The 26097-nt window shown below is 33.3% G+C and overlaps 2 protein-coding genes across 3 annotated transcripts in view; both read left to right on the plus strand.

Moving 5' to 3' along the window:
- The window catches only part of LOC115441093, a 42668-nt gene extending 20609 nt beyond the window's left edge, over positions 1-22059 (plus strand). Inside the window, exons 7-14 of one of the 2 annotated variants that reach the window (XM_030165692.2) lie at positions 9128-10370; positions 10453-10586; positions 11782-11932; positions 12925-13054; positions 16708-16874; positions 17377-17496; positions 17830-17900; positions 17983-22059. In XM_030165692.2, coding sequence (XP_030021552.1) covers positions 9128-10370; positions 10453-10586; positions 11782-11932; positions 12925-13054; positions 16708-16874; positions 17377-17496; positions 17830-17900; positions 17983-18661 — 2695 coding nt within the window. In that variant the 3' untranslated portion in view covers positions 18662-22059. The remainder of the gene's footprint in view (positions 1-9127; positions 10371-10452; positions 10587-11781; positions 11933-12924; positions 13055-16707; positions 16875-17376; positions 17497-17829; positions 17901-17982) is intronic. The other variant, XM_030165693.2, reaches the window with a different exon arrangement.
- Positions 22060-22536: 477 nt separating this feature from the next.
- LOC115441094 (multiple inositol polyphosphate phosphatase 1) lies at positions 22537-26029 on the plus strand. Its single transcript, XM_030165694.2, has 5 exons — positions 22537-22815; positions 23325-23743; positions 23827-23925; positions 24005-24453; positions 25004-26029. The coding sequence occupies exons 1-5, from the start codon at positions 22653-22655 to the stop codon at positions 25173-25175; spliced, it is 1302 nt and encodes a 433-aa protein (XP_030021554.1). The 5' UTR covers positions 22537-22652; the 3' UTR covers positions 25176-26029.
- Positions 26030-26097: the final 68 nt, after the last annotated feature.

Below are 26097 nucleotides of genomic sequence, written 5' to 3' on the forward strand. Positions count from 1 at the left end.
TAGCTCTAAATTTGCCATAAAATACATCTTGTAACCGTATATCCTAGCGGAAACCAAACAGCAAAGTCGTATCATAAGCGTAATTTGGACATTTAGCTTAACTATACATTTTGTATTTTAGTCAAGGGAACTGCTTAAACACACGGCAGTTTATGTGTGCATGTAACTAACAAAATGTATACAAAAAAAATACAGAGTATATATATTTAAAAAATCGACCAAAGTCGTCTGCCAGCTACATGTTTCACGTATCTTGTCGCTCATTACTTATGAATATGGCCTTTTAGTATGATCCGTTTTCTTTTGTACTTCAAACATAGCTTAAGAAGATAGAAACACCTAGATGTGAATATCCCCGTAAAAACTAAAGTCATATAATTTATATAGGATATTTGGGGCGTAACTGAATACTCTCCTTAAACAAGTCCGCTGATTACCTTACATACTGTATATTATATACATATGCAACAGGAGTTATTAAAATATATATGGATATAGCCAAAGATTTGGTCTTATTGAAACGTTTTAGTGTCTATATGATTATCATAAGTATATAATAGATAAATAAAGCCACCACTGAAAGCGTGTTCATCTACGTGGTTGAAAACGGGAATTACAATTCTATTCCACAATACCAGTGGTCATATAGGGGTAAATTTACGAGACATATTTTCTACCAAAATCGTAATTGTTTCATAATATTTTAGGAATTTAGACCACGTGACCACTACACGGAATCTTAAATCCGATATACAAATATTAAGATATTATTCCAAAAAGTAATAGTGCGATAAGTTTGTGTAACATTGTAAAGAGTCTATCGGAAGAAATAAAAGAAATCACACCATTAAGATATTTTTAGAGCGCAAGGGCATTCAGACTAGAGACGATAATAGGACGGTAACAAACGCAGAGCATCATCATAAAAGCAAATTGACTAGCGGGTCCGAGAACGATGCAAGATTACTTTTATGTCTGTCGTATCTAAAAGACGAAGCTTGCTGGGTTTATATCGTAGCCTGTATTACGCTACATAAAACCTTATCAAGGAGACATCGGTGGTCACACAGACCATACTAGAGACAATTCGTTTAGTGCTTCCAATGTTTCAGTATTTACACACAATGTGTCTGTACACATTATTATGATGTTTGGTTTATTGATGGTTCTCTGGTTCTGGGATAGACCGCTACGATTGTTACTCTCTTGTTTTCTATTTTCCAAATCATTCAAGAGTTTAGTTCCTTAATAAAGTTTTGTATTAATTCTATATTTTAGTACGTCGCTTCAATTACTACTGTCTATTAAATGGAACAATTTAATAAAATTTTCTTATATCTAGTAGCAAAAAACTATTTTCAAATGTCTCACTGAATTTATTAAAGCTTCTCATAAATAAACATGTGATTATTATTAATGAAATTCATTACAATAATTCATGTTTTTTTAATCTGTTACAGTGGACATTGGTTTTACATTTTTTTTTACCTACTATTTTAATGGATTTAGATACTCAATTATTGTACTAGAGAACTAACTAGCCTAAAAGGCTCTCAGAGGATCAGAAGACCTTTAAAAGTTACTGTAATTAAAGAAGTTGGGCACGTGTAATTTAAAAGCATCTTGAGTGCAAAGTAAAAGGGAAAATTTTTCGTGCATGAATGGATTGTGGTCTCGATATATTTATTGCGTGTGATCCATCGCACCGCTCACGGTACGTGTTCTGACAGTGACGAGGGTAACTTTGACCATCGAATTTCCAACCGGTTCTAATAGCTTTGACCACGGGACTTTTAGCGCTAATTTAGTAGGTTTTCGTAGAAATTCTAGTACTTTTTAAAGTGTAAATTTTCGGAAAAAAATGGTTATTCATATAATATTTACGCCGTTCTTCTTGGTTGGTTGATTATAGGCGTTGTGCTCGATATTTTTTTTATTATAATGTTTGAGACCGCTATAATTTTTTTATTCAACTACAAATAGTTTTGATTAACACTGGCTAGTGTCTATGTATACTTGAGATAAAAATATATTATTCAATACTTTTCAGACCTTTGGTTCTGGTTCAACTGTAGGACAATCAACATTACGGAAGAATTAACTCTTTTTAGTTCAAAATTAATGTGTAGGATTTTATTAAGTGTGCTCACAAAAATGTGCGTATAAAATTTTTTACAAGCCATCACCATCAGAAGAGTGCGTTACATCGTTACATAACCTTATCAGTCTTGAAAGTCTAACGTTTGGCAGTAGATATCAATGATAATGTTATGTAATAAAGAAGTTTGTAGTCTGATAAGTACTGAGATATTATAATCACACAACATTAACATAATATGTAAATCGAAAAATGTATTCACCAATCTTTTTAGTGAATTATCATGCTTTTTTATTTAGTGTTTTCAATTGTAAATTAATATTGTGTATTTTCGTCTGGTATCTCGTTGTTGTTCAGTAATGTATTGTGGGTCGACCATAATATATTAAGTTTAATTTTGAAGAAAGTGTAGGTACTATGTCACTGGCTGTTCGTATGTACAGTTTTTGATATTTCATGCTTTTCATGTCTTTGTTCGGGGTTTAGTATATTTACTCTCAAAACTATTGTTGCAATAATGTACCTAATAAACAATATAAATTCCATCAAGATATAAAAAAAAACAATAAGTACAACACAAACAAAAAAGAAACACACTAAAGAATTTCATTTAGTACCTTGAGTTTATTTAATAGGCTATTGAGTCTTTAAGTAGCCACAACGTTCGGCAAAATTTGTTAAAGTAGATCTACCGAACATGACTCGTGTTATGTTCCGCGTCATCTGGTAATCTCGCACGCTGGCTGCTGGCAGCACAGTTAACAAACATTTACCTCATGTGACACGTCACATTATTTCACGCGTTACATCGCAATAGGCGATCGGCCTATACTTGATTTTGTACATTATTCTATATGTAATGGTTAATAATACGAAAAAAAAGCACTCCTGCAAAAATTGGTTAAAAATGAGCGATTTATTCATATTTAAAATATTGTAATGTGCAGAAGTGGGCGCGATGTGGGGATATCGCTTCATCTCTTTCTTTCGCACGCGTCGTAATTTCCGATGACGTCATATGTGGGTGTTTAGTCTCTTTTCTGTTTCCTGTTAATTACCCCTTCCACCGAAATTCAAAGAGTTATAACTTGTTAATTTTTTACCGGATTTTAATAATTCCTTCTGTGTTATAATTTAAATTATGTAACTATTTGATAATAGTAAAGAACAAAAATGAGTCCGTCCGAATACATCAAATTGTTTGTTTATAAAATATTTCTAACATATCCCTCTCACAATTAAATTTAAAAGGTTAAACAACATTACATTTGGCGAATTGAGTTTTCAATAATAAGTGACCAAGAGCGAGCTCAGTAGACTCTTACCAAACATTAGAAGTACGTTTCGACGGTTCGTTGCTTATAAAATATGCAAAAGGTCGCTTGTTTAACAAACATAGTTCCTTCGTCATTCACGTTGTACGTAAACATAAAATGTAATGTAACAACTTAACGGTTGTGACAATCCCATTCTAATTATTACTTTATATACACCTACCCTGCCTATTTTTCGGGGTTATGGTGTGTGTTTACCTCTTTAGGTCGCCAACTCTATATATCTTGATTAGTATAGTGGATTACGTATACGTGGCGCGCTTTAGCCTTTGATTTCGTATGCAGCTCGATTGATAGTCTCTTGTTCACTAGACTTCATTATGGCTCACGTATACCAACTCCGCGTCATGATATACTTATAGGTAGATAGATACCTGACATTCAAGGTGTCAGACGAAACTTAAGGTAATATTATAATCTATATATATAAAAATGTATCCTTATTTCCCTTGGTCACGCTATCACGCATGAACGGCTGGATCGATTTCACTATTATAATTTTTTTTGTTGTATTTCTTATTGTAAGGAGAAGGGTCTTATGAAAAAAAAAATCAAAAAATTGCGCAGAAAATTAGAAAATTTAAGGGACAACGTCTGTCGGGTCTACTAGTATACAATAAATAAACAAACACACATGACGCCTCTTATCTCCAAAAGGGTAGACAGGGCACCCACTTTTCGTCTGAGTGTTTCATACCACGATGTCGTAAGGTGTGAGACTTCCGCCATATCCGATACAAATTCGAAACTTTGAGCTAATATTCATAAAATATTATTATCATTTTACCTAGCCCGGGATTCGAATCCAGAACCTCAGGGCGGTGTCGTACCGCACGCCATTCACACGGCGGTCAAATATGTATATTTATTTTAATTTATTTATATGCACACTAAGTATACAATAATAGCAGTTGTTACATTTGATGTGTTTATAACTTTGTAGCCCTTTTTGGGAATTACGAAATAAAGGGCGCTATATTAATATAAATTATCAAATAAGATACCAAAAATAGTAGTTATTAAAATTATGAAGACAATATAACTTGTAGTATCGTTTATATTCTAAAGGAACTTCAAGTATTCTTCTATTGTATAATAGCTATTTTATACAAGGTATTACAATGTATATTTCGTATATTTGGCCGAAATACAACTCTTAGCCAATTTGGAGAGTAATGTCCTAATTGTGAATAGAACTACGGAAAAGCTCACGAGAGGAATGAACTAACCATCAATCAGTTGTCACACGAACTATAAAACCGACGCTAAATTACTTTAGCTATTTCGTGCTCATGTACTAAGATTATATAAATTACTAAGCGACACTTTCTGGGTGAAAGATACAAGGACTCATCGTTGACCCCTCGAAAATGGTGTAAGACCCACGTTCCTAGATCGAAGCGTTATTTAATAAAATACGTGATCAGCATGTGATGTCGGAACTATCCAGGAGCGGCGAATGTGTCCAGAAAAAATGTGAAATGCGTATTCTATGACAATGACTAATGACACAATACCAAAACTCAAACGAGTCCCTTTTTTGTTAAGAAGTTTGCGAACATTGCAAATTCATCAGAGCAAGGTTGAACAATGAATTGAATATATTAACGCCATCTTAAGCGTAATTAATATGGTTTAAAGATTTAATTTTCTCCCAGAAAACCGCAATCAAACAAGCCTATTGTAGACAAAGTTTTTCTATAGACATATCTGTTTCTCAGTGCTGACGGCATGGCAGCCTTTGTAGTGCGCAGACATAGGGCCGCTGTGATTGGCTAATATTGAGATACAACTTGAATCTAGTTGGCTGTCAGATAAACAAAGCTGAGAAACAGACTTGTTATCACAGAAATGTTGGGACCTTAGATAAAAAAATGTCTAAGAATAAGGGGGATAGTGAATAGCATAACATTACCATTTGAAGATTTCCAGATAACTTACAAAAGTATTATTAAAACTAAAACCAACGACTCTCGCTCACACAAACAACATTTTATACATGAACTTTTAACTACGGAATACTCGCGAACAAGCCATGGACACTTTACTGCCGTCATTATTTTGTTCACCCGATAGTGATGACATTGTTGTTGGTGGGTTCTGTGAAATGATTTGTAATGTTAAGATCGTATTGGAAGACTTTACGTATATTTCAATTAATTTCTTTCTTGTTATACCTATTTCATGGACATGAAATTGGTGTCCTTATATTCAAGTAAATTCGCGGAATCTATTTACACTTCAATCTCTTGCAATAAGCCTGTTCTATCATAAATTAAATAGAAGTTAATGTATCTCTGGTATAACTGAATGGTTTACTAACATGTGCTTAAACTAGCATGAAATATTGCAGTCATAATTAAAATAACATATTATCATTCGGAAATTGTCATAATGTGGATAATGTTTAGACGGTTTAAGCGAATTTCAGCGGCCTGCCCGCACTAAGCCTATTTAACAAATAATCATATCACCAGCAATGGTTAGATTAATTAGCCGTGGTCGATGTAGTTGTTTCGTATACCTTATGTTTATGTTTGGTAGCGAACACTAAAATATTCATAAATACACGCTTGAAAACCTTGTTAGGAATAAAACTTAATGGATCTGCTTATTGAGTTGGATTAATTAAAGTATTGATGTCAATAAGGTTTAGAAATTAAAGTCTTATAGAAATATAATATTAGTTATAATAATTTAAAGAGAAAACTCATTGGAAAATCAATCTGAGGTCAAATACATTTTGTGATTTAATTCTGTACTACAATATCATGTTGTAGAAGGTTGTTGCAGGAATTAACAAAACTGAATTATAAGATGTGCTATAATATTTTTGGGTTTAATCCAACTTGTTCACATTATCATAAATCGGTCTGAACTGCATGGAAGCAAATATTGGCTGGCGGCCAGCCTGTGCAAGCTGACTCGGCGAAATGATCACCATCTATTGACATGACTTGAGTAGGTGGATTCTCTTTTTATTTCATTCAGAAATTAGGACGATTATGTAGGTCAGGTCAACGTTGAATACTGTTTTACGCACTCTCGTCTTGGCCGCTATTATAATCTTTCCTCATCCGTAGTCATCTTCCTTTTTACTGTATTCTTCACCACGAGTCTGGCCTCTTTTTGAAGGATTTGTTTTTATATGAGCAAATAGATGTTACTTGCGCCTTCGTCAGCGTGTAATACTTTACCCTGGAGGAAAGTATTACTGTGTATTTTTAGTTAGAATGTAGCATTATAGTCTACGTGTGTGCAAAATTACATCCAAATCCGTTTAGTATTTTCGGTGTTTATTTCTAACAAACACCCAGCCATCTATACACTGCTGCTTACAAACTATCGCAATTATTTACAAACTTTGACGTTCATTTCTTATTCTGTTTGGACAAAATGTCTACGAGCTCGTCTTAGCCGACTAATATGTACAGTACATATATGGTCCAAATAGTTACTCTAATACATTCCAATAATTCATTCAGTAGTCTGTATTATCAGGAATGTGTCAGTGTAATCGATTTGCCGTCACGTTTACAGTAGGAGCGTCCGTAAAAATATTTGCATATTAAAATTGAAAGTTCAGTGAGATTACTTTGTATAGACACATGAATGAAATACTGGCTGTTTAATCAATCCAATGAATATTTATGTTGATAAAATTATAAGTATAGAGAGTAATTTTGTTATCAATTTGATTTGAAATATTTTGAATCTTATGCCTCCGATTGATTCCCTTTTAATTTTTGTCCTTTTAGCTTTTTAAGTATAACATAATATAATTTTAGTTAGTTCTAGTTATATATTCTCATATTATGTAATAGCATAATTTAACAATGTACGCATTACTTTAAAGAATGTTGTGTACTCCTTTAAGTTGGTTGTGCATCAGAATGTGACCATCGTTATACTACTTCTGTAAAAATTCAATGTATAATCTGCTGGAGTACCTAAAATTAAATAAATAAATAAATAAATAAATTTGGACGGCGCGGCACGACGGGGCCACTCAGGATGAAGCTTGATATCGGCGGGTCGGTTCGGATATTGCATGTTCACACACATTTCCTTTCCGAAGGAGATAGGAACGTGGGCGTTTACTGCTTGTCCACGTTCAGTTCTGTCGATTAAATAATATTAATGGTTTACACAGTTTTGAACAGGTTTTAATTATTCATTTTTGTTTCATAGATTGGTAACTGCTTTGTTCGTTAGTTTGCGTTTGATATGTTAGGCAATCAAAATGTTGTTAAGGTTATGTTTATAACTAGTTGAATGCGATATCGAAAAATCAAAATCTTGTTCTATATCGTCTGATTAATATACCTACTAAGCATGTATACGTACGTGCCTTTGTCTACTTTTGAATAAGTTAAAATAAAGAAAACATTTACAAATGCAGCTACAGGACATACAGTTTTAAATATAATAAACATCAGCAAATCATAATCGTGTTAATGCTTATTCGTTGTAAATCTTAATAAAGTATATTGAAAATTTACAATATATATAAAACGTCTAGGCTATGGATAATGTTTTAATGGCATTAAGGCTGGTGTTAGATTTATTATCGCGATGTTCAGCTAACACATCTGGCAGACTGGGCTCAAAGAAAATTTACGATTTAAAACCAAAGTTCACAGCTGCGAAGACGTCTACAGGACTTTGAAATTCTAAATAATGTGTTTACTCATTAAACCTTAATAAAACTTAGAAATAAAAAGCTTACGATTCTCTATTTTATTTCAAATTATTTAAAGTATACATAAAATAATTAAACATACTAATTGTCCGTCATAAAATACTTAACGTTGTTGCCAAGTACAGTCAGCTAAAGTAGTTGAACAAATAAAACATTTCAAATGGTCTTTAAACTTTTGTGACCGTATAAAATTTGTTTTTTCTTTACAAAAACATCATTTAAGGGCTTTATTTTAGATAAAAAAAGAAAAAAACGATTAAAGTTAATGCGTAGAAGCGTGTTGAAGTATTGAATTTGTTGAGCTACTTTTGAGACTGACTGTACATCCAACACGCGTCATTGTAAGTTCAATTTATTGGAATTGCTACCATTATGTCATAATATGTTACGTCATAACACAATATAAGTTGCAATTACCATAATTTCGAAACGTACGCAATATGTGACATATTAGGTTACGTAAATATTATGAGTGATTAATTTTGATTCAAACTGATAATTAATATTATATATATCTTAATATATGCGAGTATACCGTTTGAACTTGGTACATTTTATAATTATGTCATACATTTGTTTTATTATTAAGTTTATTATGTGTTTTTCTCTTTTTTTTATTATCGACCTGCCTCCGTCGACCCTGCACCACCCTAAGATTGACTGGCAGAAAATTCCAATGACATTAAGTCCGCCTGTATACCATGTGTACAAAATGTAAATAAAAATTAATTTGTGAATTGTCATCATCAGTTTTCAAACTATATTATAAAAATACTACAAAATTAAATTATGCTCTTTAGTACTCATTGTGAGTATTAAAAAGTCTGTTGAAAAATCATACATTTTTCTAAGATTTCTTTTACAAACATACGTAACTTAATATGATAAATTAGGTCCTGTTTTTACGACCGGTCCACTATACTAAGAACTAAGAAATACATGAACTAAAATATCTAATTTATTACTTTATTACGACAGTATTTCTTTTTTCAGAGAAACAAGAATATCTACAGCTGCTGCCTTAGCGGGAAGTACCGAAGTGCCCGAAAAAGCTTTAATGGCGACGTTTGCACTTTTGAACTTAGTACCCGGAGCTGAAGGAAGCAATATCTGGAGACAAGTTGGACGAGTAGAAGGTCGAACAGTTAAACTACATACAATAGTGTGGCCTGGTGGACGCCTTGTGGCACACGGCCAATCGGATGGTGCTCGAACAATATTCCGCATAGTCACTGCATTGGCTCCGCCTTTTGTCATGGAAGGCGAACTTGATGAAGATGGCCAATGTCTTAGAGGTCTTACGTGCCACCGTCCTCAAACCTCAGACCGAGATAATCTTACTCTTGCCTTCAATGAATTAGAAAGGGAAAGCGATCAAGACGCAGAAGATTTTTTCTTTCCAACCCCCAAACCTTCATTTTCGAAAATGGCCACGCATTGTTGTTATGGTTTAGCTATGGACCTTCTGGAGAATATTGCGCAAGAACTGGAATTTGATTTTCACTTATATGTCGTTGAAGACGGTCTATACGGATCTCGGAAACTTATAAAACCGTTTCGTAGAGTACACGACTATAAAGGCTCACCTCATGATTACATTCTATTGAACGAACAAAGCTACCGGTCTCAATATCGGAATGGTCATAAAGTTTTAGAAGAGGGTGTTGAAAATGAATATCCCTACGAGGTAGATACAGACGAAGATCTTGAAAAATGGAATGGTATTGTTGGAGATTTAGTTTCCGGAGCCGCCCATATGTCTTTTGCAGCACTTAGCGTGTCCGCGGCGAGGGCAGAAGTTATTGATTTCAGTCAACCGTATTTTTTTAGCGGAGTGTCGATATTGGCTGCTCCGAATCAAAGACCTGATATCCCTTTGCTTGCATTTTTATTACCATTTTCCCCAGAATTGTGGATAGCTATATTTACTTCACTAAACGTAACAGCTATAGCCGTGGCAATTTATGAGTGGTTGTCACCATTTGGACTCAATCCGTGGGGGCGACAAAGATCAAAAAACTTTAGTATATCTAGTGCTCTATGGGTTATGTGGGGTTTGTTGTGCGGTCACCTGGTTGCATTTAAGGCTCCTAAAAGTTGGCCTAATAAGTTCCTCATTAACGTTTGGGGTGGTTTTTCTGTGATATTTGTTGCCAGTTACACAGCCAATATCGCCGCACTTATTGCAGGACTATTTTTCCACAACGCTGTAGATGATTACCAAGGGCGTAGCAATGTAAGCAATCCCAAATCAAATCTGTGATATTTATGACTTATTTAATACCTCGAGGAAGTAATACAAATATTTATACCGACAGTGGCTTTCGCTTCGAGTGGGCACGGCAAGATCGTCAGTGTCTGAATATTATGTTCAGCGAAATAATCCACAGCTGGCGGAGCAAATGCGTCGTTACGCCCTTCAAGACATCGAGGAAGGTATTCAGCGGCTCAGGTAATGATATTATGTTGTGTGCTCATAAAGATAATATCCGTCAAAATAATATTTTCTGGATGGGTTTTAAATTTTCTTGATGCTGCTAATGGATTTTGTGAAGTCATTCATATAAGAAACTAAATTTAAACTTTCTAATATTAAACGTAAAAAAATGTTACACAATCGTTCCACGTATATGGAAGTTAATAAAGTTGGAAATATAATGCGGGAATCTCTGGTGCCATGGCACGAAACAAAACTACCATTTAATGGCCCAAGGCGTTAGAGTCCCCATAAAATACGAGTCCCTCTAATCTATATACCCATCTCTGTTGAATATTGCTGGAATACATTACGCTCATATTTCACCGTCAAAAATAAAATATGAGTTAAGTTACTGAACTTATGTGTAAGTTAAACTTCATAATATATTATTTGAAATAAAATGTTCTTCAATTTCATTCTTAATTTCAAATTGTTTTCTAATTATATGAGAATGTTATATCATTGCTGTGGCTTGACGACACTATGCTTAAGAAGTTTGGTAACATTTATTTTATTTGATTTTAAAGTTTTTTAAAGTCTTCGAAACGTCGGGAGAAAAGTAAAATATTAAAACCGCGATAAAATTCGTAAAATAGTTTAATTTAAATAAATATAAATTAGCTTTATATTTCATTTTTTTATTCGCCGAATCCAATAAACCACAACTTATAGTTATATTTATAGTTACATTTAGTCTGAGACATAAATATATGTTATAAATCAAAGGTACGTGCAACAGTTCTAGTTAGAAATTGCATAAGTTGCAAGTTTGCAATAAACTACACAGAGAGACCGGTTACAATTGCACTTTGTACAGCAGGAAGTGAAAATGGTTATTGTTATTATTCAACATAAGAATTCAGTTACATTACTCTGTAGTGTCTGTTTTTATTATTATGATAGAGGACGTATTATAACTTTGTACGTACTTTTAGGCTCCCGTCCTCTTAGAACTTTTTAAATTTAAGACGATTTATCAAACATTTAAACCCTATCAGTATATGAAAATTTAAATAGAACCAATTCCAAGAACGAACTATTAATTCCAATTTAATATGAGACAAAATTAGACTTAACACTAATTATAAGTACAAATTTATTACTTTTTAAAAACAGTTAAGTTAAAGCACGAGTCACTTGTTTAGGTTATACCATTCTTTTTTTGTAGAAACGGAACTCTAGATCTGCTAATAGCTGACACGCCGGTCCTAGATTATTATCGCGCTACTGATCACGGTTGCAAACTACAACGTGTCGGAGATCACGCTCTCGCTGAAGACACGTATGCTATCGGAATGGCAAAAGGATTTCCTTTGAAGGTAATGTAACACATGCGTACATTTTAATATGAAACTCATTGCTAACCATATAATTTTATTACTCGAAGCTGGAGTTTACATGCGATATTTTCTGTTATGGTATCACTTTAAAATTTTTCGTGTTTTAAAGATGTTTATTGTCTAAACAGTGTATAGGAGTTTATTTAATGTAATGTGGATTGCGAAAATTTTAAAACAGTACACGACTTAGTTCTAAAGAAACGAAGGTTTTAAAATCCAATTCTGATATTTGCATACTTATTTTACATGGTAAAATGTGACATATGAATAAAACCATAACATATAGCTATTTAGCTTTAGTGAACGTCACGAAATCTGAACACAGTACTAAGAAATATGGAATATATTTACATAAGAGCAAGGACTTTTAAGAATTTAAGTGGTGGGGGACGATTCCGGTTCTCAACATGAAAGATTGATGGATGACTCACGCGAACCTCCTAATGGTGTGATCGATAGTCGGTTGTCATGTTACTGCGGCTCATCCGATTATACGTCATTTTATCTTGACGTTGCTCTATACTCCAGAGAATTTCGCAGATCAATTCTATAAATCAGCGGGTTAGATAGTTTTTATATGGAGCTATGAGTCAGTTGTGGTTCCCTTTCGTCTCAAACCTTTGTTCATACATCACGATCTATTAATTCATACTAGGACATTGAATTAGTAAATAAATATAATTATTTTATTTTATATTTAAGTCCTTTTTATAATTAATGCAATTAGTTTCATGTTGGAGATGATATTTCCTGAATGTAATATTAGAAAAATGAAAAAGTTTGGAATAAGCAAGAGTAAAATTAGTTTTAAAACTTACTAAAGTCCAATATTTCCCAAGAAATTATCATATTAGTTACGTAACAAGTCGTTTGTACTAATAATTACTATCTAAGAATAATACGTTAAGTTTTAAGTTCGGATTAAGAATATGGGTTGCTGTGTAACATTTTCATCTAACATTTTGTTATAGGACAGCATATCAGCAGTTATAGCTAAATACTCGTCAAACGGGTATATGGATATTTTAACAGAAAAATGGTATGGAGGCCTGCCGTGTTTTAAACTCAGCCCAGATTATGGAATACAACCAAAGCCGCTAGGTAATGTATGCATTTATTAATCGCTTAAATTTATATTCAATCTAAATACGGTGTGTAATAAAAAAAGACGACAAGGTAATTTCAAACATCCTGTGTGAACAAGGACGGATAAAGAAATCCGGAAATCGTGAAAGTAAATTGTAAAGATAACACCTTCTCGGAGTTATTCCCGCATTTGAAAATCACAACGTCCGATTACCACAACTTAAATAAAATCTTTACATTGTTCCACATTCGTCACACTCGTTATTTCTGATAAACCAGTGCCGAAATTGAATTGTCTATTACTATTTTAATGTATATTCATTACATCTACGTAGTCAGCTGGCTCGTCTGTGGCGGAAATTTCATTAGAATTTATCGCCACCCCCGCTTTAATCCGCCCTGAGTCGCGCGAGCGGTAAAGGGAAGGTATTACCACCAGTCGACCTAAAAGATTAAACATGGGATTTATCGTTTGAAAAAATGAGCTGACGCCGAGAATGTGTTTGGCTGTTATTTAGGACAGACTCGTGAAGAGAAGCGATTAAAAATGAAACCGCGTTGGAATTTTCTCGCGTCCGTGTTTGTACTGGATTAACGTGGTATGTTCGGTGACGTGTAAGCCTAATTGCCTTGAAATGTATCCATGTTTGTCGTATTTAGTGATTTATGATTTTAGGGTAGTGTCTTTTAAAGTGTGTTTTTTTTTAGATGTTGTTTTTAATTTGTAAACTTGTTGACGATACACATAAGGAATTAGGATGATTTTGAATCGACTATTCCTGGGCAGAAGCAACGTAGGGAGGCCGGCAGCGAGCTGATGAACCGCCGGAAGCATCGTGCGGCCTAATCTGAGGCCTTTTTTCAGTTCTCTACTCCTTTGACTATAAGTCTATAAAATTGTTAAAATCGAGGATCTTTTTTGCACCTGTCCAGAGTTTCGCACCGCCTTAGGCCAATAACAACATAAGTCGTTATTCGACAAATGCTGGTTGGACAATTTTAGTTATGTTTTATCCAATATAAACCTTTGAAATATAAAGATGTCCAGAATAATGCAGATTTACCAGCCGACGTCCAGTACATTGGACCACATAAGTAGCCTATATGATACTGAAACGTAATCGCTTCTAGCACACCAAATAAACGTTGCGTAGAGTCTAGAGAGCTATAAAGTGCACCATATTAAGGATCAAATAAAGCCTGCAATGGTAACTGACTCTGACAAAGAAATTTGGTTTGAGACGTCGCGTCGCCGAGGCCACTAAATGAATTATGGTATAAGAAGTATACAGAACGGCCAGGTAGAGCAGGGAAGTTAGACAGGGTAAATAATAAGTTGGCAATCAGCAGTACTACAATATATTTTAGGTGGGATTAAGTTATGAATGATCAACAACTTATGAAGAAAGACATCTTAATAAAATATACCACATAATGAAATTAAAATAGATGAAACATATGTCTTAATACCGAGTGTTTATGTTATTAACCAATTATAGTTTTCAGATGGTAACGGATACTATCTTGATAATTTAACAATAGAAATAGCTAGGAATTTGAGTACCCTGACGTATATATAAAGTCATATCTGGATTTTTTAATTGTTAAATCATATTCTATCAACACGAAAATGTATGGCCACTGCAACTGAATGAGCCTTAAACAATTATATTAATGCCTATGTCGGATTTTCTTGTTATAAATAAAAATAAGCAAAACAGAAAGCTAATTACCTCTAGCACTCGGAATAGTTAAATTATGAAATAAAGTAATTTTCTTGAGCTGCATGAACAATGGAAATGCAACATGTCAAGACGACAAATGTTGCAAATCCTTTGCAAAAGCTATTTACAAGTGCCGTAATAAATACGGCACTTACATAACCATGCTCTACTCCTATCTTTATCGGAATTACTAAAGTTCAAGGAATCGTATGTGTGGTATTCACAGTTATCGCTTACGCGCTGTTAAAGGTCACTAAAATTTTAGTGAAGGAATTCTGACTTGTTACACACAAACTTTATATTTTTATTGTTATTAACATATGATAGAAGTCTTAAGTATTATTTGCTGTATGGCATATAAGTACGTCATATTTTTAAGTATTGCTCCAAGTAATGGTAATTTGTGTTTACATTTTAACATGGTCACAGTCAAACTGAATCGTCATGTACAAAACGTTTATTCTTTTTAAAGACAATTACTATAAAACTAATGATTTAAATGGTATCAGGGTCAATTTCACGTCTATATAAAAAAATGGATTGTTTTAAATAACTCTTGTATTTATTTCGCCGGATTGTAAACAAAAATAAACGGATGCAAACTTCCAAATGTTTTTACAAATTTGATTTATGGCTTTAATGGAAGTGCACGCCATATTTGGACTGTGTTTATTGATATATTTTAAATGATTCGGGCCTTAACTATAAAACCCTATTGAATTTAATGGTATTTAAAAAAAACATCTTTAAAAAATCTCAAATCTATACTATTATATAAAGCTGAAGAGTTTGTTTGTTTGTTTGTTTGTTTGTTTGAACGCGCTAATCTCAGGAACTACCGGTCCAAACTGAAAAATTCTTTTTGCGTTGGATAGCCCTTTATTCCTGGAGTGCTATAGGCTATATATCATCACGCTATACTCAATAGGAGCGGGGCAGTAATGGTTAATCTCAGGAACTACCGGTCCAAACTGAAAAATTCTTTTTGCGTTGGATAGCTCTTTGTTCGTGGAGAGCTATAGGCTATATATCATCACGCTATGACCAATAGGAGCGGAGCAGTAATGGCTAATCTCAGGAACTACCGGTTTCAACTGAAAAATTCGTTTTGTGTTGGATAGCCCTTTATTTGTGGACCGCTATAAGCTATATATCATCACGCTATGACCAATAGGAGCGGAGCAGTAATGGCTAATCTCAGGAACTACCGGTTTGAACTGAAAAAATCTTTTTGTGTTGGATAGCCCTTTGTTCCTGGAGTGCTATAGGCTATATATCATCATGCTATAACCAATAGGAGCGGAGCAGTAATGAAACATGTTGCAAAAACGGGGAAAATTATGAGTTTTGAGAGCTTCCGTTGCCTGCGCTGCGTAAACGGTTAAAGTTATGCAACAATGATGTATGACGGGATTGTTTCACTTAAAAAGTTCTAAATAATATAACAAAGCCCCCGCTGCATCTGTCTGCCTTAACGTGTTAAACTCAAAAACTACCTAACGTATTAAGATGAAATTTGGTATGGAGACAGTTTGAGACCCTGGGAAGAACATAGGCTCCCGGGAAACTACTATTTTTATAACGGAAAACTTTAGCCTGAAAAACTTTATAACGCGGGCGGAGCCGCGAGCAAAAGCTAGTACTTTATAATTGCATTCTCGCAATATGACAAAATGCTATTATTTTATTAAGTAATAAACTAGTTTAGTGTAGCGCCAAAACTGATAATATCATAGCGCATATTATATACATACATATTTAATTTCGAAATATTTAACTTTTTATTAAAACTTATATTCTGAATTTAGAATGTCAATAAAGGAAAATCAGGAATTAAATACCCGTAAGTGTTGATGGGCTACCCCTAGGTGAAACTACGGATTGTTTGACTCATGTTTAATTAATGAATATAGAAATGTCTTATAATTTTAATGAATATTTTAGGTGTCGCTGCCGTGGCCGGGGTATTTATACTCCTCGGCGTTGGAATGATTGTTGGTTGTCTAATATTGATCTTTGAACACTTGTTTTATAAGTACACTCTACCAGTTCTGCGACATCAACCCAAGGGAACAATATGGCGCAGTCGAAATATTATGTTTTTTAGTCAGGTCAGTACAAATATAAACTTGTTTTATATGTTAGTGTTTAAGGTATTACCCGAAAATAATTATAATTTAATATTATCAATATAAAGTATTGTGTTATCACGGTTCTTGAATATGAGCATACCGCCGTAAGTTATGAAAACGCAAATACAAAAGTAACACAGACGTGCCCTTGCCTACATAGTATGTATAATCCGCTTAACTAAATGGTAATACTTGCCCTCTGGTTGGGTATCAAGTAAAGTCAAAGGCTATCGTCTCGAAGTTACTTTGCCTTTGGCGTGCCACATTGAAGGCACTTTGTTTGCCCTACTCAAGCGTGAAGCCAAGATGTTTTCTGCCGGGATTATGTCGACTGAGCTACAGTTGACGGCTTTTTACACTGGTTGAACACTTGTTTGCGGTATTATCTACCCGAATCCCCCTCATATTAGTTGTTACGTGACTCTACTTGTATCTTGCTTGCTCTCGAAATGCATTTTAGAAATAAAACGTTTTGTTGCAGAAATTGTATCGGTTTATAAACTGCGTGGAATTGGTTTCTCCGCATCACGCGGCGCGCGAGCTAGTCAATACCATCCGACAAGGCCACTTCACGTCACTATTCCAGAAAAGCGTTAAAAGGGTAATTATTTGTTGAATGTTTCGTTTCCTGAGTTTAAATTGAACTTTCTTTTTCTAAACAATGACTTTTCACGAAGCTATAATTATGTTTAATCGTTGGTGTTTGATTTGCGTGACTATCCATAATATTATAAATGTCAATCTTTTTAAATGTTATTTCAATGTTACATAATTTTTATAATATTGAAATTGAATACACTTATAAGAAAGAAAACATAAACAAGAAGCAAACGTAGTTTTATTTATTTGATGAGTATCTGATTTTATGTTTGGATATTTGATTATAATTTAAAATGAAATCACAGATTACGTCAGGAATGGACATTTGTTTCAGAAGGAACACGAACAGCGTAGGCGGAGAAAAAGTAAAGCTCAATTATACGAAATGATACAAGCTATCAGAAGGTATGCTATTTTTAAAATACATGATATTCTTGGCTACCATAAACCACGAAATAATCAATAACCAGATATCGTTTTGTATTAGGGTACAACAACGTGACCATTCTTTGGGTTCTATAAAGGAGCAAGAACCAGTCGAGACGTCAGAGGTTTCGGAAGAATTAACAGAGTCGAAGTTTCTTTCACCATCTCCCGAAATGTCTAATCGTTCACCACGGCAGGGCCGCTCACCTCGACAAATCCGCTCTCCAAGAGGACGGAGAAAAAGATGCAGCCTTGCCGGACTTAATGTCAGGAGATTTAGCACAGATTCTGTACTTGGTTCAGATTCAGTTTCCAATATTTACGAAAGAACTAGTCTTAATATAGGTAGGAGACTAAGTCGCGATGTAAGTTGCCTTACTAGTTCCCCTCCTGATATAAACAGTCGCCTCCGAACACCGTCCCCTATGGTCCGAAGAGCTGAAGGTTCCTCCACAAGATCCTACCAAGATGTATCGTCAAGGTCCGATAATTATGTTAGTACTGACGCGCCTACTTCCAGAGCGAGCGTTGAGATTTTAGTTTCTGACGAGCATGACATCCCTCCTGCCCCACCATATCCAAGAGTATCGCCAATGGGAGCGCGATCGGAATTGTCCCTGTTATCTGAAGAAGAGTTAATAAGATTGTGGCGAAGCTCAGAAAGAGAAGTTCGGGAAGCACTATTAGCAGCGCTGCAAGAGAGACGAGCTAATTTGGATCCAAAGCAAGATCCGGGATGAATGAAAACTTCTCACAGTCATTTGGCAAGGAATCGGTGTTTAGAGAATCACTTTACATTTCTCACTGCTGTTCGTCAAGAGAGCAATAAGGAGAATCGACACGAATATGCCTGTAGTGGTTGAGTTAGTGCCTTTTTAACATTGTTTGATGCGGACACGTTCTGCAGGCTAGATAGTCAATCAGTGTTCATTTCAGTGTCTTTGTATTATTATTACATTCGTAAAGCTGCCTTACTCCCCATTTAATTGCTTTTTAATGTTGTATCTGCGTCAAACAATTTAAAGAATGGTACTTACTCAGTAAGTATTATTAAATTTGGAGATGTTTACGTCCAGCATATTGACTAGCTTTTATTAGAAATAATGTAAAACTGTAGACACGAATTGATCTATTAATTGTATTACAAAGAATATTAAATAGCTATGACCAGAAGATTTAAAGTGCTTTAACTTATAGTCTAGTTGGTGATAGATATTTTCATTCCATGTACGATATTTCTATTTGCGAATATTATATTCGTTATGCGAATAAAGTAGAAATTATAAAGTATTATTATAATATAAAACATTTTTAAATATCAGTTTGCATCGATGACAGTGTAGTAAATATTTGTGAATTCCTATTTCAATTGAATTACTCAATTTAATAATATTATACAAATAAATTAAAATATTGACTAACTAAATTTAATGTTCCTAATTTGCGTAGGTATATTTATTGTCAAATGATGACAGATTTCAATGCGATAGACACTTTAGTAGTCCTTTGATTATAATTGAGTTGTAAATGTAGTTTTGATTTCACCTATGTAGGATGCAACTATTTTAATTGTTCAAAGGAAATATTCATTAAATTGTTTAACCTGGATATAATTATTTTTCCGATAAAAAATAATAAAAAAAAAACGATTTATTATAAAATGTATCAACGTATGTATACAAAAAAAAAAACAGCTAACGGTTTTATAATATTATAAAAAGTTCAACTTCTTCTCAAACAGAATACATAAATTACATTTTTCTACAACAATGTTTTACGGGTTCCTGGCACGCATAGAATTGATGTAACTTGTAAAATAAGCAACGTTTGTAGAGAGGATGAAAACAATTTTTTGGTACTCTCAATGACGCAGAACTGATGGATATTGCTCTGCAAAATATAGTGGCGCTAGTCGCCCAGCTCGCCTTACATTCGCTATAGCACTAAAGTGCGTATTTTACGCAACACGTCGGTCGATGCAACACCGGTGAACTATATCCAGGCGCATAACCTTCGCGTATTGCGTAAAAAGTTCGCGAAATTTATAAAATCGGAGCTACAATAAGGTTATAGTTAAAGGTCGATTTCTTCGCGAGTACTTTAAATGCATTGTGTTTTTTGCTTATATTCTGGTCATACAATTCTGTTAATACTCCTTAAGAAGAAGATGTGGTACATATAATTAGTGACCTAATATTTAAAAACATGATATTGATAAAACTGCCAAGCATATACTTTACAAGAATAAGTAGGATTTAAAACACTTCTTCTTAGATTTGCACCCTAGTAGTCTTTAGTTTAGATTTTTCTCTATCTCTATCTACTTACATAATGTATTATCTATGTTATATATTTATACCTAATCCTGCAATTTCCTAACCTAACCTAAATAGGGACTTAATAACAAATTGATGAAACAATAAGCAATATTTTATACTAATTCTCAAAAGTACCATAGTTTACTTGCTAGCCTTACACACATACGTGCTCTGCAAAATATGCATTCTGCTACATATTTTTCATCACTTTAACCCGAAACATTGTTATTATTTATGTTATTAGTTCCCAAAATTACCAATGTAATATTTTTTTCTGTACGTATTGATTTATTATTTTCAATATTTGAAGCTTTGATTCGCTACAATAAATATTATTCCAATTTCGGACCAACTTTGTTTGTTAAATAGGTTAATAAATTATTAATTAACATGATAAATCTATTGGATGTGAGTCATCTAGTGATATACGAAGTCTTATGCATTTCTCTTTCTAATGTAAGTATCTACAAAGTAAAATATAGTATGATATCGAACATAAGTATGTAGTATAAACTATAGATTCTAATACCGTAATAAAAAATATTAAAAAGTTTTATTAAATTTTAACAAATTGATCTTTACAATAACCACGTTATAATGTTTGATGCTATATTCGTAGTTAAATTATTTGTCCAACAAATTTTAAATATTAAAATAAAATGAAACACAAGAATAATTCGTCTCGCCCCTTCCGTTATCCATAAATTGATCATGGATTTATAAAACAATACGCGTAATTCTATATGTCCCGTAACTTATAATGATTAACACGATGACTTATTAACAAGAATGTCAAGCATTTACAATGATTAATCTACAAATTTCAAGAATACATTACAAGTTCATTACACTTAATGAAGGATAGTTTAAATCGATTGTGGCCTCGACGGCTACCAATGTCGAATGTAGACGCGAGGACTGCTTTCACTTATCTGAATTTGAAAGTGTTTATTGCACCGAGAACATTACCGAAATCGCTACGTTGTTGCACATGAGAATAGATCACGGATTTCCTGTACATACATCAAACATTACATAAAGTGGCACTAATAAAACTTGTGACTTTGAATATATTTTAATTATTAAGGCTTTAACAATTTAATTCAATTCCTAATACATTCATACCTTGAGGTCCTGGCACAAAATGATTTCTTCGTTTGTGCTTATAGCCTAACATCGGATTTTCGTGTCAATCTCGGTTCATTTACAAAGTAGGTTACAACATTTAAATTGCAAATTCAACATTTTCTTCGATATACGAATTGGCATAGAACTTAAGAGATACATACCTTATACTATAAAGTTTATTTTAAATTGAATAATGTTTATAGTCCACAGATTAGTGTTGCTAGCCAGTCGCGGTTCCATTGATTCTTTTATAAATTATAACGAAACAAATGTATGAGACGCCAATTTTAATATTAGAACGTTTGATAGAGAATATAAGCGATATTTTTTCGGTATGTATATATTATTGTACATAAATTTATTAGATATTTGAAATAAATAAAGGTAATTGAAATTTTCTGGAATAGAGTGATGGGGCAGCCGTCTTAAATCAATCGATTTTCTTCCTTGTGTATTTTATAAGTATGTAATAATGTATAGCTTATTTATAAATAATCTAATTTTGTATTACAGTATGAGTACATTATGATTGATAGAAACGTAAAATATTGTTTTTTGTTTTGTAATTCCGTAACCCACGGTTATGTACTAACTCGTTAAACTGCAACTTTTTTATAGGATTTGATTTGTACAATAGCTGTCCTATCTGTCGATGAAAACGATCATAGTTGAAAAATAAATATTTGTGCCAATACATTGTTTAATTTGCAAACATTCGACAATAAAAAATTCAGCGGGAACTGATAGTTTATAGACATGACAAAAGTAAATATTTAAAGATGAATATATCGTATAACGTAATATTTGTTCCCTTCGTAAATAATTTAAAATAGAATTGAATACCGATTTATCATAACAATAAAGAAATTATTTTAATCATCCCATTCAGTTTATTGCCAGTTTGAGTACTTTAAAACTAAATAAGTAAGTACATTCTGATAATAACTATTTTTTGACTATGCTACGTCTATTTCATTATAATAATCACCAAGAAATAATAAAGATAAAATATAACAAAAAAAACTGAAGCCAATATTTGCAATAAGAATCCTTTTAGTACAGTGTCATAAAATATTTCGATTATTTGAAAGTGAGCCCTTAAATAGCTTAGTTATAAATATTTCATTAAAGAAAAAACGCGAGTGGCATTTCAAGCATTGTTGTGGTATTGAATTTAGTTAGTCGTATATTGGCCTTCTTGGTAGATAAAAGTGTCCGTACTGTGTTAGATTCGCATGCGAACAAATGCGGTGATTTCTAACTGGGTTTGCGAACTTAATACAAAATGAAGTTGACAGTACTAACTGTGTTTATTTGCATTTATTTAAAATCTGTGTCATCACTATTTTGTTACTGGAATACTGGGTGTCCGTATAAATATTTTTCGAGTAAAACACCGTACAATGCAGTGAGAGGTGACATAAGGGATTCTGTTGCTAAGCTTAAAGGTAAGTTTTATCAGCTTTATCCTTTTCCAGATATTAATAATGGTACTTAAGTTGAAAGACAAATCATACAGATTTAACCTTCATTTCATAACTGAAACTTGTCCTTTCCAAACTTAAGAATCTGTCATTTCGGCAGATGGAAACAGGTTTGGATGACACCGCTCAGCGTTTGCCGTATTAGCGAATATGAATTTTAAAGTATATGCAAGAAAAATAATATTGCACGTACACTAAAGTCGTGACCTTTATATTGGAAATTCCAAGGTACTAAAATACTTTAGGCATACTGCTAAGTGAATGCCAAATAAGACACTAAGTTGTTCCTTATAATATTTAAATACGTATTAATTATAAATTATTGAAATTCTTTAATGATTTAAAGCCGCTCGAAGGAAATATCCTAACTAGTCTTGAGATTGTGCTATATTATAAGACTGAGATTTTATGGTTTCTTAAATTATATTTTAAGCCATTAAATATGGACTAAGAACAATTTCTTGTGATTCCAGGCTGCGAACCTGTTAGCATATGGGGGCTGTTCAGACATGGAAAGAGAAATCCGGGAATTGATTTTGGTAAGAGTATGAGGGATGCTCTTATTATAAAAGATTATGTCATTGCAAGTTACATGAACGGTAACAGCTCTCTCTGTGCTCAGGACATACAAAACTTGAGAAACTATGTTATTGATGATGAGATGTTTAATAAAGTACATCAATTATCTGATGAAGGATACCAAGACATGGTTGCAATTGGAAGTAGGTTAAAGGAAGCGTATCCGAAATTTTTAAGCAATCTTGAGAAGGGAAGCTATACATTTAGATCAGCTTTTGGAAATTGGATGGAGAAAAGTTGTAAAGGATTTGTCAGCGGCTTACAAGAAATTTTAGACGTTGAACCAGCTACTACTGATTTTGATATTATAGCCGTAAGTTGCGCCAGTCGTATTCTTATATTTTAGAATGTACTTTTTATTATCATGATTAGAGATACTATTTTTTTTTGTTGCAGCCTTATACTACCTGTGGCAAATATCAAAGAGATATTAAAAAAAATCTCGATACGTATGCTGAGACTTTCAAATACCAAGAAACATCAGAGTTCCTCGCTGTGCGTTAAGTTGTATAATAATTAAGTTATTGATCTCGATTCATGTAATAATAGCAATAACCTTAATATATATTTTCAGGCAAAAGATAGAATTCAAAGGAGACTCGGTATCGACTATATTCTGACTAATGACAATATAACTTCGCTGTACGATATATGTCGTTATACAAGTTCAGACAAAATGAGCCCTTGGTGTGCAATGTTTACAACTGAAGACTTAAAAGTACTGGAATACATTGGTGACTTAAGACATTATTATAGAAATGGTTACGGTAATTCGATAAACCAGGTATTGGGGCAAATCCCGTTGACAGATTTACTAAAAAGCTTTCAACTAGCCAAGGCAGGCAACGGAAAGAAAATCGTGTCTTATTTCACACACGCGACAATGATAGACATGGTTTACACAAGTCTTAATCTTTTTAAAGATGACATACCACTGACTGCAGCACATAGAAGCCCAGAAAGGAAATGGAGGTCTAGTAAATTTTCTGTCTTTTCCGCTAATTTAATGGCTGTACTAAACAGGTGAGAACATATGATTAAAAAAATATTTTATGCTAAATGTCATTTTATATACAATACCATTTTTTAGGTCTTCAACATTTACTAAACTGAGTTCTTCTATTTCTTATACCACTTAAACGGCGACACAAACAATAACAATAATCCAAGTATGCTACAGAAACGATTTGGATTGGTTAGTACGACCGCCAGTTTGGATCGTGGGATGATCCAATCATAGAGAATTCACGCTAGTGAGACCGACAAAAATATTGCCCGACCTAGAAACGAACCTAAAACCTTCTTGGTGCACAAGATATATACTTTTGATTTATGAACTAAGTTATGTTATAAATTTTTCACCGTAATCTGAGCTTGCAACATTGTTTTATGTTCTAAGCACTGTGATGTGTCTGATACCTACAAACCTTGATACTAAAATGTAAAAACGAACACATGTCAGGCTATTTATTTACTTCACATTCCTTATATTTTATTTTGGTGAGGATCTTGACATCGTGTGGGCGTTGATTTTGGACATAGCTACTTTTGACGCGCTATTCTTTTTTTACAGATGCGGCCATGATGACATGACCGAGTATAAAGTAGTGTTTTATTTGAACGAGGAGCCCTTGATTCCATTGTGCAAGGAGGGAGTCTGCACTTGGGAAGAATTTGAGGATATGCTCAAAACTATGAGCGTCAATACCGACATCTGCGAATTTAAATCGGTGCCATATATCTAAGTAGCTCAATCTAGGTTTAAATAATGATTTGCTTAGGAATGTTATTTAGTCAAAATTAACACAATACCTATGATATAACAATTGTTGTATTTTTATGTAACAGAAAAATGAGACTTTTATTTATTTTTCTTTTATTGTATTGCAATATTGTAAATTAAAAGTAGTGTAATTCTTGCTAGTGTTACTACGGTATAATCCGTTTTATATGACTCGGTATACTTACTAAACGCCTATTATGACGAAACTATTGCATTAGTTTGGTTTCACAAAACAATATTAAAAAATAACGAATAAAATGGCTTTTAATGAATGTTCATATTGACATATGGTTTACAATGATCTATTTTTAAGGAAATATGCCCCGTTTTAGTAACCAATAGATCGACCGACCATCCTCTGTGATGTGCGCATCGCGTGTTGGCACGGTTTGTTCAAATCTTACTATAGACTTAATGACATAGTTCCTAAATGTTCTGGACATGAAAAGATATCACGAATAAATCTTTATGCTTTGTATGAGGATCGTTTAACATGAAGTGATTTTGATTTCCCTTTAAGGCCATTGTAAGCGGATTCTACTGTATTTGGTACAGTTCCTTGTTTTATACCATGCCAAGCTTTAATTACTGCAATTAAGGGCTCCTTTCATATATTTATACATAGCTTATTCTCTACACAAAATACTTAATAAAATGTTATAGAAATTTTATATAATTATAATAATATACGTACATATTTTTATTACTATATCAAAGTGATAAATTATTGATCAATCGGTGCTATTTTTAATGAATACCTAAAGGTTTTTTTAATATATAATTTTATAGCAACATTAATAAAGCGATTTGATAATTCAAGATTGTTTGAATGACACAAGAACCCATCATCACTATAATTTATCCGGTATTCATCGTTACCTTTA

Source organism: Manduca sexta, chromosome 26 (genome assembly GCF_014839805.1).
Source record: "Manduca sexta isolate Smith_Timp_Sample1 chromosome 26, JHU_Msex_v1.0, whole genome shotgun sequence".
In the NCBI taxonomy this organism is placed as follows: Eukaryota; Metazoa; Arthropoda; class Insecta; order Lepidoptera; family Sphingidae; genus Manduca; species Manduca sexta.

Coding starts and splice junctions, on each gene's coding strand:
- LOC115441094 (XM_030165694.2), top strand. CDS start 22,653: ATGAAGTTGACAGTACTAACTGTGTTTATTTGCATTTATTTAAAATCT. Junction 23,744..23,826: donor CTGATTTTGATATTATAGCC/GTAAGTTGCGCC, acceptor TTTTTGTTGCAG/CCTTATACTACCTGTGGCAA. Junction 23,926..24,004: donor AAACATCAGAGTTCCTCGCT/GTGCGTTAAGTT, acceptor ATATATTTTCAG/GCAAAAGATAGAATTCAAAG.